General features: G+C 34.6%; 1 protein-coding gene across 10 annotated transcripts in view; it reads right to left on the minus strand.

Annotated features, from left to right (window-relative positions):
• Positions 1-2,380: 2,380 nt before the first annotated feature.
• Positions 2,381-12,309, minus strand: part of Ssdp (Sequence-specific single-stranded DNA-binding protein) — a 294,147-nt gene continuing 284,218 nt past the window's right edge. For 6 of the 10 annotated variants that reach the window (XM_083117122.1, XM_083117123.1, XM_083117116.1 and 3 more), the window contains 2 exons: positions 8,606-8,806; positions 2,381-7,465 (listed from right to left, as the gene is read on the minus strand). In XM_083117122.1, the coding sequence (XP_082973248.1) occupies positions 7,361-7,465; positions 8,606-8,806 (306 nt within the window). In that variant the 3' untranslated portion in view covers positions 2,381-7,360. The remainder of the gene's footprint in view (positions 7,466-8,605; positions 8,807-12,309) is intronic. The other 4 variants (XM_083117118.1, XM_083117114.1, XM_083117113.1 and 1 more) reach the window with 2 other exon arrangements.

Consider the following 12,309-nt stretch of genomic DNA (forward strand, 5'->3'; position numbering starts at 1 on the left):
CTTTGCTTGTAATATTCTCTTTGAATAATGCCATCTTGCATAAAATGGAAACAAGTGTGTTTCAGACATGATTGACCAAAGATAGTATTTTTATTAGCCTTCATTTCCAAAAAAAACAACAACTTTGTTTGCCACTTGACATGGTTACCGACAAAGTTAATAAATTCAAAGTTCTTGACTCACTTTAGGTGCAAAAACCTTACCCTTTATCAGTTTAAGGTCTCCTTTGGTGTAATTGTTTAATTTAGCCGAAAGCACTTTAGTTCGTCTTTTAATTCAGTAGCCTTCATGTGTTAACATTCTGGCAAGTTTTCTACACTTTTCAGACAAAAGATCAGATGGTATGTCTTTATGATTACTAATATCATAAAAGAAATTGAAAAATTCACCATGTTCTTTAAGCTGCTCAAATCTTTATCTTAGAGCTAAAATAATAGTCTAGGACCTGGTAAAAAAAATCAACTTTTGTTCAGTTTTTGTGGATCTTCCAACAGTTTCATCATACTGAAACTGCTTCGTCTTTCGATTTTGGCCCTGTACAGTGTTGCCTATCTTTGGATCATCTATATCAAAATTCGATGCCAATTCTTTCTCATCAACCGGGATTCACAGGTAGCCCCATCCCCCCATTAGAGGGAGAGAGGCCCTGCCAGGCTCCCAAGTGACGTCTAAAATTTTTTGAAATTTTTCATCACTCCTGATTTTTTCAAAGTGCTGATATGTTTGCAAGAAATCATGTAACAGCATCTAACACATCGTACATTAATGTTTTGAAGACATTTGCTTATTACATTATGTGGAGTAAAAAGTCATACCAGATAACTAGTGAGCAAAGGAATGTAAAGCCACACAACTGGTTTGCAATACACTGAGCCTCATGTGTGACCATTCGGACAGTTTTATTGTCTCCAATTATTTGAAGGAGCGCATCATAGACCTCTCCCACTTGATATCCCAATGGAGTTAAGGCATCCAATCTGCTTTCCCACCTTGTGGCACTCAGTGGTTTTAAAGTGAGACCACAGACAATTGTCTGTGGTGAGACTACTGATATGTTCCTTCAAAATGGTGGGTTGGCATATATTAACTTCCAAGTTATATAACATAATATAATATTATAACTTTCAAGTTTTCAATAGCCTTCTTTCTCTTTTTTTCAAATTTTGCCAATCCGGGCAGTGGGACGGTTCGTCCCACCCTTCCGCCGGCCCTGCCTGGCATCGTAGCGTGATGTGCTAACCACTTTGCCATGAGGACCGTCCCTCTCAGGTGGGAAGGCAAGGATGGTTTCAAGCCAACTGCTGCTTAGGGTAGGAGTGGATGGGTATTTCTTCCAATTATGTGTGCAGACCTGTAATTCATGCTACCTTCAAAGAATTTACTTCAGGATGATTTGTACCCTGAGTTGTATGCACAGGTACTACATAAGGCAAAATAATCAGCAAAAATACTGATAACAATTACACAATAATAATTATGGTGCACATTGTACTTCCATGTGAAGTTAGTTTTCTATTTTTTCATTTTTCAGTCAGGGCACTGCATTCCAAATAGCATCTTTAAATGAAGAACACACAGGTATTAAGATATTATGAATGGAAAGCGATGCCTTCTATATATGCATTTAAATACATGCAAGACATGAATAAAATAATTCAGGGGTGTAATAGTTGATCTTTGCAGAAGGCATCCAAAAGTAAACTTCACTTCCACATAATACACCCTGGAAACTGCAATGTTGCTGGCCAACAAGGGATTTGCCTCTGGACCTAAAATTAGTATAATCCTCTGTAGTACTGCATGCTGTCCTATTATGTGCAGAGTGCCCCTTGACCACCTCAGCTTTTAACCTAAATAAGAAGATTTTAGTACTCAGGGATTTGATTTATGGTAAGGAGTTTGTACCATATAATATGATTGGGGCAAATAGCCCACCTCTTTTTTTCATTTCAATCGATCAAATTAGTCTGAAACTTAATTCTCTCCCATTTCATGATTTCGCAGTTTTCTCATAATATTTCTTAAGTAATTGAATATGAATAAGCCAACACATTAAAAGGATTAAAATGTATACAAAATATGTTGTTCCAGATGGTCCAGTGTCCCATTTCTTAATCAAATGCACACAGATGCAAGGAATAGAAAGTATCCAGAAAAAATGTATGTTTCCACTTTGTACATTGAGTATAATTGGAACAGTAATGTATTTGGCAAGGAACCTTGGTCTCATGATGGGTCATCTGCTACAACTTCTTTATACTCATTTTTAATTCTTTTAATGCATTTATTTTTGCCACATTTCTGCTCAAGAAATTGAATGTTGCAACACACACATATTGTGAAGTAACAAGATTAAGCCAAAGTAATTAGAACTTTATTTTATATAGTTCAAATTGTAATTCACACTTTCACTGACTTCTGGACCTCCAAATAATTACCAAATATGTCCTGCATAAAATCTAGGAGCTATATCAAACTCCTAGTCATATCTCAGAAAGGATTAAGCACAAATACTTGTTCTTTCATGCAACAAAGAGTAGATCCAATCAGCATACAATAATGAATCATTTTCATTTGTGTTGACGGTTTATACTTAATGCAAATATTCCTTTCTAACGCTTTTTCTCCTTCAACTTGTAAAATGCATATGACTATTGAAATATGTACACAATAGCATGCATATTTTTCTTTAAAATTATACAACAAACTACCAGTGATATTTATACAAATGCAAATCGATTTCATTCATTGCAACCACATTGACAAAGTCACAACACAGATGACATTAGGTGCCCAATGTTCTGCTCCTACAAATATTTTTACTTCAAACAAAAAAGCAGAAATCAAGACATCGATCTTATTGCATCTGAAAAAGTTAGTCTTTTCAGGATATCACTTTATTTACTGGATAATTCATTTTTTAACAACCTTTCACAAAGAAATATTGCCTACTTTTTTTTTAAAGTTAACTGCATATTGTATGCATTGCATTTAGACTGAATTTGCAGCATAAAAATTAACTGAAAAGGCAGTGTTGGTTGGAAATAGAAAGTTTATCTTTGCACGTATAGTTTTAAAATATTCACAGTAAAATGTTACTTAAACCATTCAAAACTGCCTTCACATGTAAAACTTTGTGTACCTTTTATTGTTTGCTGGCGATTGCATCTATGATTAAATAGCGGCAGTACAAATTAATATACATGGCTTTCAAATTGCATAACTGTAATAGAACACATTTCTAATACAAGGAATCCTCATGCATATGTTCGCTCTAACAAATAAGCCATTTTTACTTACTCATTATAGCCACATATTTTGTAAGTTTCTCAGTGTGTTGAAGAAAGATTCGCCTTGGCTCATCACTAAAAGTAGCCAATGACAAGGCGAGTCTTTGATTAATTTATATGCAAAATAATTCCATATAGTTATGAACTCTTTTTGATTTCTCTTGTTACTGACTAATGTCCCCTGAATCAACTTTCAGATGTTTTTTTTTTAAAAAAAAAAAACACTTTTAAAAATACCTTAACTTGAGTTACTTCAGTACCATGGCACAGATCTGAAACAATATAAATACAATTGATCAAAATGTGTATCCATGATTAAAGGTATTTTAAAATTACTCACAGTTCTAGTGGAGGAGTAATCTCCCCTTGTACAAGCATGATGCAGGAACCAAAAACGATGACTTCCTGTAGACAGCCAGGATATTGAAGGAAACGGGTAAAAGGAAGTACATTGCAAATACTAGGTGTGTACAGCCAGATATGACAAATATGTTGTCTCCAAATTGTTCAATAAAAAACAATGACATTTCAAAACAGAATGTATTTTTTTGTAAATATTTTTTTCTGTTTTCACATTTGGCTGTACACATTAAATGTGGAAAATATATTCAGATATATTAAAGTAAAACAGTGATTTTGCACCAGCCTTATTTTTACTCAAAATTTTCTACACAACATGTTGCAATACTCTATAAGACTACTTTACATAATGTTGCCTAGGTCTACTCCACCAACAAAAATGGTACAAGATGCCAAATGCTTGTTTATTTATTTATTTTTTTCTTCGAGACTGACAAAGGAGAGGAATAATGAAATATTGTGCTCTGCTCAGAAAGTACTTACTATGTTACAAGAAAAATCACTTGTAAAATTTTGTCATGTATGCTATTTCTTGCACTGTGTAACATCTGGGCATAACGAAGAAGTAACAGCCTTTTCCAAACATGCCTTATAATTAATCATATTTCAGGTGATGAATGCACAACCCGACATTTTCTTTTAGCAATTTTTGAACAAAACTTGCTGTTATGCATAATAAAAAGTATGGTAATTAAATACCTAGTGCCAAGCTACTTATAACTTGTAAATAATATAAAAAAACAAAACCATTTATAAATTCTTGTAAAAAACAGTTTTTCAGTGTACTTTTTTGCAGTGAGAAATCTTGTGATATACAACTTTCAAGTCTCTTTATTGTCATATAAATGCTTTTCAAATTCAAATTGTAATGGCCATTTTAAGGTGCATAATTCACTGGGTAAGAAAAATCTGAACTATGCAATAATCACACTGCTAGCCATATCTAACAATCTGTAGTGATGTTTTATATACACAAAGATACACGTGGCAATTTATATTTCATTTTGTATTCCAACCTGAATAATATCACTGCTAGCCCAATCTGATGATAAAATTTGGACTGACAAGTTAATGATGCACAAACAAAAGTACATAAAAAAATAAATAATGAAAGAAAACATTTGATCATATTATAAAACAAAAACAAAAAACTCAAATAATACTCGACAAGGATTTATATACAGTTATGATGTATGTTTTTTTTACCTACTAGGTTTAATATAAATTTATTTTCCTTACGTTATAGATTTTTTGATTTTGTGCAGTCTAATGCACACGAGAAGGAGGCCATTACTTATCATTTGTTTTTCCCAGTGCAGAGAATGCATAATATGCATATAACTTTTCATATGTGTATATATAAAACATATATACACATAAAATTTAGTGGAGTTTGGGGCCTTGAATGTCAAGCTGATATGGCAAGACAAACTGTTCAACCAATGGTTTGCATGTACCAATGGCTGAAACCTGGAAAATATGATTCCTATGAGTCCGAATCCTTTTGCCCTGTACAGAAACTTCCCTTATCAGAAGGCAGATCTGCCCACATCTTCCTATGGCAGGAGATAAGGATACTACAGCAATGTGGGCAGTGCTGCCATCTATCGAGAAATAAAATATTTACAACGTCTTAGACCTGGATTCCAAACACATAGGAATTTTAGATCCTTTTCTATTCTTCCCTTTAGGAAACTTCTGTCACAATTTACATTCAGTATTTATGTACATAATTAGGATCAACTTTTCCTGAATCACGTAAAATGAATTTAATGTGAAAGGTGGAATGACAGGTTTTGGCATACTGATATATTCATTATGTCACTGCTTTTTTTCTTTCTTTCTACACTAGTTTAAAAATTTACCGCGTATCAAACCACATAGATTTAATAATAAAGCTACTGAACTTTAGACCTGTCATTCCACTTAACTGCATGGGTATTGAGGTTATGTGGCTTGGTAAAACACCCTTTAGTTTCTCGTCCTGTCTACAAAGACTTGACTAAGTATGACTGTTCATGCAAAATAAATTCAGCCGCTAAAAACAGTGCACGCAATACTACAAATAGTGAGCATGTTTCAAGTCTTGAAGGAACGATGATGCCAACCTAGTCATGGCATTTTATGTAAAGGTTCCACGATCCACAAATGGTCATCCAATTTTGCTTCCCACTGAAAGATATGAAATTTTGATAAAGCCAGATGAAATTTTTCTGGATGTTTTCCATGTGATTTCCTTAGCTTCAATTTTGATGCAAATACAATTTAGAACATGTGAACATATTATGTGGATGTAAAAAAATTAAATAGAAATATACATAATTTAACAAAATTATGCATAGTTCAATAAAGTTGCATCACGTAACAAAATTATGGGTCACAACAATTGTGCATATTCACGAAAATTATGCATATTTCAACATAATTATGCATTATTTAGCAATGTTAGTCAAGATGCATGAACAGTGCTCAGACAAAAGCATGGGAGTACAGGCAGTTTTCGTTTATCCTGAGAATTTACCAGGAAATAAATTAGAAGAAACAAGGCAGAACCATAAGTCTATTATTTAGAACTTTTGGAACCTATTTTTCTAAGCAAACGGAGTGGGCCAATGGTTCAACCAGGTTACTTCTAACACAGGGTGTTCTACATTTTCCTGAATAGTCTAGTTGAGAGAGAAATCTAGAATATTTCTAAACTAACAGAAAGAAGTATTCAATAGCAAAGGGCTCAAAAGACAGAAATGGGGAAATATTACACCAAAAGGTACACACACATGTTGCACAAAAGGTACACAACAGTTTTCAGAACATGGATGTATAAATAAGCCTAAAATGTAAAGCGAATTATGTTTTCTCAGTAGACAGAAATATCAGTTTAAATAGGACATTTTTAAACTTTGATATAAATAATATAAAATTTGATGTAAATCCTTTGAACCCTAAATGTGGGAGAATTCCAGGATTCAAATATTGTGAAATACATCACCTTTTATTTAGAAGGAAGAGACCAAGCAACTTGAATAGTTTATGATGATGCAGCTGACTGACTGACTGACACATACCCTATATGCTCCACCAACTCTTGAGTTCCAGTTCAGGGCACCTATTGACCTTTTGATTCCTTCACATAGGCAAATAAGCTCTTCTTTTTTGTTTTTTTCTCCACATTGAAGAACTTTTAAAACAGTCCTGTTCATTGTCTACCTAACACTTATTCTACAACTGAATGGGGGAATAAATTGCACTGATACTCGAAGTCACTGAAACCACTTTCAAGTCATTCATCTGTCACTCACACATATATAATATTTAAAAGAATCAGATTGCAAGCCTGATATTATGATAGGAACATTAGGGGAGGAAAAAAATATTCCGTGTTATTAAATTAATTGAAAGAATTTTTTTTGTATAAAAAAAGTGCCAATAACGAAAGCTTTCTTCATCTTCCATACAGCAAATTTCTTCAAAGGATGTCATTATGCATCAGTTTTCATGATGAAGGGATCATCTGCAAGAACAGAAAAACACTTTGACTAGCCAATATTATGATTGAATAATAGAACAGCAGATGAGCCCTACTAGAACTAAATACAGACTGCAATCTGATTTTACAACAATCTGATTCTCTCTTACAGGGCACAGGGAGGATTCCATAACATACATGGAGGTAACTTGGGGTTGGAAGGATCCTGGGAGGAAAGGGGGTGTTATTGCATGAAATAGTCCGGATGGTCGGAGTCTTTTTCAAACCTCTTGGCTTCTTCCTGCATGCTTTCCTTAATTTTCAGAATGGCTGCTGATTCAGTTTGGTCCTGGAAGGAAGAAAGTGTTCACTGCAAAGTCTAAACTTCCTACTGGGAAACAGTTTTTCATCTATCTATTGATTTTTCTTTGAACTAAATCACCAAATCTATTAAAAGAGTCTTGTTCTGAACCACAAGATTTACAGAATTTTCTTTTCTTTTCTCTTTTTTTCTTTTTCTTTTTTTGCTTTTTAGAAATTTGATTCATGCAACACACCCTTCCATTATGTGAGTGTGACGGACATGTTAATTTTGTGACGAAGGCAGCAGGGAGGGTGAGTTATGTTATTGTCCAGAGCGCAAAAAGCTCCAGATTGCAAGAAAAAAAAAGTCCAGCAAAATGTACAACAGTGAGTGCGTAAGATGAAGTCGTTGTACAACAAAGAATTATTGCTGATTCTTTCAGTATTACAATTCATACCTACGTTTCCAAAAGGTGCACTCATGCAACTAAGAACCCAATGACTCGCCTACAGCAATTTTTTTTTAATCACCGGAAAAATGCACGTGCTACAAAGAAAGGCATCCTCCCTACTCCCCTGTTTACACAACTGAACTACATCCATTACGAAAGTTTCCTGATAGTGTGGAGTGATAATCCATTAAGATGCACATAGTGACTACATACCCATTAAATGTGACATAATGAAATACGTTACAGCATATGTGTTTGGAATGCCAAGCATGCACTTTGGGTGCTTTAACAACTTTTTTTTTAAATCAATGTGACTCCTTTATTTGATAAAAAATTCCATTTCACAAAGAAATGCAATGTACTGAACAAAACCCAAAACAACATAATATTTTGAAAATTCTCTTAATGACAAATACTATGCAAGTTATCTAAATGCTACTGTGCACCACCAACAGTCATAGAAGTTATTTTACAATGGTGCTTACATTTAGTACCCATCCCACTTCCAATAAAATGTTCTACACTTCCAAAAAAAAAAAAAAAAAAATAGTTCTTTTTTTCTAATATGCTTATACCTAACCACACAATTGCGGACAGATCCTCTGATATGATCAAGCCTCAATATTTTTATTATTTATATCTTTCTTTTCATTAAAGAGCACACATGAATCCTTCACTCCACCTCTGCAGGACTACGATTCTGAGAAGTAGTTGCCACTGCTGTTCATACTCACATTTTCCCCAGGTCCCCCAAATCCCCCCAAGTTGTAGTCTCCCATCCCACTCCCACTGTCTTCTCGGGGAGTGCCAGGGCCCCCATTGGCCGGCGAATTCTTCATCCCATCCAGGCCGTCTCCGTTCATGACTGGACCCATTGTGCTTGGACCCATTGGTCCCATTGGTCCACCTTCAGGACCCCCGCCCATTGGAAAATCCTACAAAAATCAAGAAAGAAATACATGTTATACACCCACACACACGCATGCACACACAAGTTCATAAACTGCCAAGCTATAAGGTTCATAAATTAATAAGTTGAGGTAAATGCATCAAGAGAGACATTTACAAAACATATGCCCTTTCGGGGTATTTCGGGAAGGAAAATCATACTCGAAGAGAATCAAGCACTGTAACTAACCATCCTTGAGCAAGTGCAGCTTTCAAAGATATTAATCATTAATATGCTCTATACATTGCAGTGTTTATATATCAAAAAGTCTTCAGGCAACAAACTACCACAGCCACCATTAGAAATTAAAAGGAATTACACTACAATCAAACAAATAACTATCAAAGTAACAGTATCCATCATCAAGTCCAATGCATTTACCTTTCTTGTAGATATTTACCAAGAGTTTTGCAAGGAGTACATGCATACGTAAATCTGGACTTCACAAGTGGTGACATCATTTCTAATAATAATTTTTTAAAATTGAGGAATTTTATTTCAACTTATTCATTTCGACCAAATAATGCTACTAATAGTATTTCTCCTAGTAATATTAAAGTTCTGTTATGACTAGAATGAATTATCTTGTACAGTGTTCATTTTATCAAAAACTGGAGGTGAAGGAACAAACAAAAATGGAAATATAACTTTAAGAATGAATGAATATTATCTAACACATTTGTCACATCCTCCTTGAGTTGTATTTTTTCTTCTTGCATATTCAAAAACTTGGAAGAAGAGTGTAATATATCAGAAATTAAACATTCAGCACTTTTCATATTACAATTTATCCTTGGAAATGTTACAAGTTTAAATAACTACAGTCTCAGACGTAGTAACTTCAATTGCTTTTTTCTTTTCCGTAGATATTTATTTTTACTCATTATCAGGGTAACACAGTGTGTTTGCATGCAACAAAGCTTGTTGCAGCAGAAAATGAACTGTGCTCTTCACATAATAGATGAACATTAGATACTGCAATACAATAGATTGAGTGTGGTGATGAGTTACAAATTCATTCTTGTTCATAATAATTATGACCCTTAACATATAAACACACGGTCAAATGTGAAAAAAAAAAAGTTCAAGTATTTATGCACAAAAGAACTTAAAGTAACCTTACTAGTCACATGATCAATAGGACAAACATTAATATATGCCAAAAAAATAATAGCATAGATTTGCATAAATAATCTGATTATTACTCTTCTTCTCACAATACAGTGTTCAGTTAAAGTGAAAACAGAGCAGCTAGCAGCGGGTGAGATTTTCTTGTAATGGATTATGCATTTTCAAATTGTGTACTAATGAAGTGCTGTAGTAAACAAGGAGGCAAGCATGCTTACTGTTAGGGAGAATTCACACCGAAGAGACAAGCAACATGCGACATGCTGCAAGAGAGACATGTTGCTTGCAGGCGAACACTACGTATTCAATTGAACCTTTTGAACTGAAGCGACACGACAAGCTGCACGTGGCTCATGTTGGTTGCGTGTCACTCGGACTGTGCCATTTTCTCAATACAGTGCCTCAGTTTGTTGTTCGCATATGCACAGTGAATGCTTCGCCCCAATGAGCTATTTTAAGAGGGCACAACCGGAGGCCTTAAAACATGTTTCAAGCTCTAATTTGTTGATATAATAAATTATCAATATGTACAATGATTTCAGATCTAACAACAATCTTTTCACTTTATCAGGTTTTTTTGATGCACTTATCGACTTTAATTTGCCTTCAACATCATGAAGAGAGGCCATTTAGGAAGTGACTGCTTTTATTTGAAAAAGCGAGCACATGGAGGCACGTTAGTCAAAAATATATCAGTCAATGTGGTAAAGCAATCTAGTACAGTGTTTTGTTTCTCAACCGCCGGGCTGCGACCGACCCAGTACCGGGCCCTCGTATCAACTATACTGAGCTGCAAAAGGTTCGGCTGAAGTAATTGACAACTAACAAAATCCCTATTTCATATTTAAGTTGTGACTTTTCATTTTTTAAGTCCATTTTATGCACAATTAGGCTAATTAGGACTGGACCAACAGTTTAAAGCCACTATGTGCCTTAACCAGGTATCGAATCCAGTATAACTTCATTACAAGGAAACAACATCCATATTTTTATATTTTGTCACCAATCCATTTGTTAGGGTATACAATTTGAGATCAGTGCATATAATTTCTCCATTTTCTCATGCACAACATGACTCTCCAGAGTTTCAATAACTTGCACAAATTTTACAACATGATTTACATAAACAATGTCTCTTGTTATGTTTTTTTTCACATGACTAATAAACTGATTAGTGCAATTATATCAATTATCATGCGAACTGAGCAAAGAAACAAGTGTCGCTTGCTGCGTGTCACATGAAGCTAGTCGCCCGAACCTGTGGCCGAGTGGTTAGCACATCGCGCTGCGATGCCAAGGGTCCCGGGTTCGAATCCCGGTCGGGCTTGCTTGTTTGTGAATGTCCATTCATCAATTTCATCATTTCATCACTCATCCCCATCTTCGCAAATTAGCCAAGAGGCACAAAACGCGAAGTAAAATAAACTAAATCAATCAATCAAAACATGAAGATAGTCTCTTCAGTGTGGAACTCTTGTGTCACTTGTCGTGTGTCCCTTGTCATGTATCTCTTCAGTGTGAATTCTCCCTTACGCTACACAGGTTCATTCCTTTATAGGTAATTTCTGTCATAGCGATTATCCAAGAGTAGTAAAAAAAAAGCAACGTAAAATAAACTAAATCGACAACAAAATATGTAATTTTTGAGATCTGACCAATCGCATCTCTCTGCAATGTAATCATGTAAAAGACACGTAGATGCAGTGCTCATTGTGTGAATAAAAATTACTCTTGATTTGAGGATCACTCCCAGCAGATTTAAAAGCTAAGTGTGCCTGTCTGACATGGCTTCAACGTCCAGACATAGCAAACTAGTGAACAGATGTGTGTTCCTAGGATTTTTAATAAGAATCCTAAGTTAGGTTACTAAAACATCCAATATATACATCTCCACATTTGTTACATCAATTATATGAAAATTTACATGCACAGAATAAATATTTGTTCACATACAATTGTTTCTCATCTTATTCAAGGTTAGCAGGATTTATGATATACATCTTGCTCTTTCAGAACCATCATACACATTTTTATATATTGTGCAATCAGTTAAAAGCAGATTCACAAAGATGACTTTCAATTTGACTTTTGCAAGGCAGAAACTACCTACACACCACAGTAGGCTGGAATTTTATGTCACGCAAGAAAGTGCAACTTGCTATGAAGAAAAATATTAAATGAGTGTGTGAATCACCACCAGTAAAAAAAGAGACCTTACCAAGCTCAAATAGGTAAGTTATATGAACAATGTACACAGACACCAAAGTAAATAAGTTCAAATAACAAAATCCTTCAGAAATTTACACAGCCGTGCGAATAAGACATTACCAAAATTTGGAAAAATCAAGTCATAAATTATTC

This window comes from Lepisma saccharinum, chromosome 2, assembly GCF_977018435.1.
Source record: "Lepisma saccharinum chromosome 2, izLepSacc3.1, whole genome shotgun sequence".
NCBI lineage: Eukaryota > Metazoa > Arthropoda > Insecta > Zygentoma > Lepismatidae > Lepisma > Lepisma saccharinum.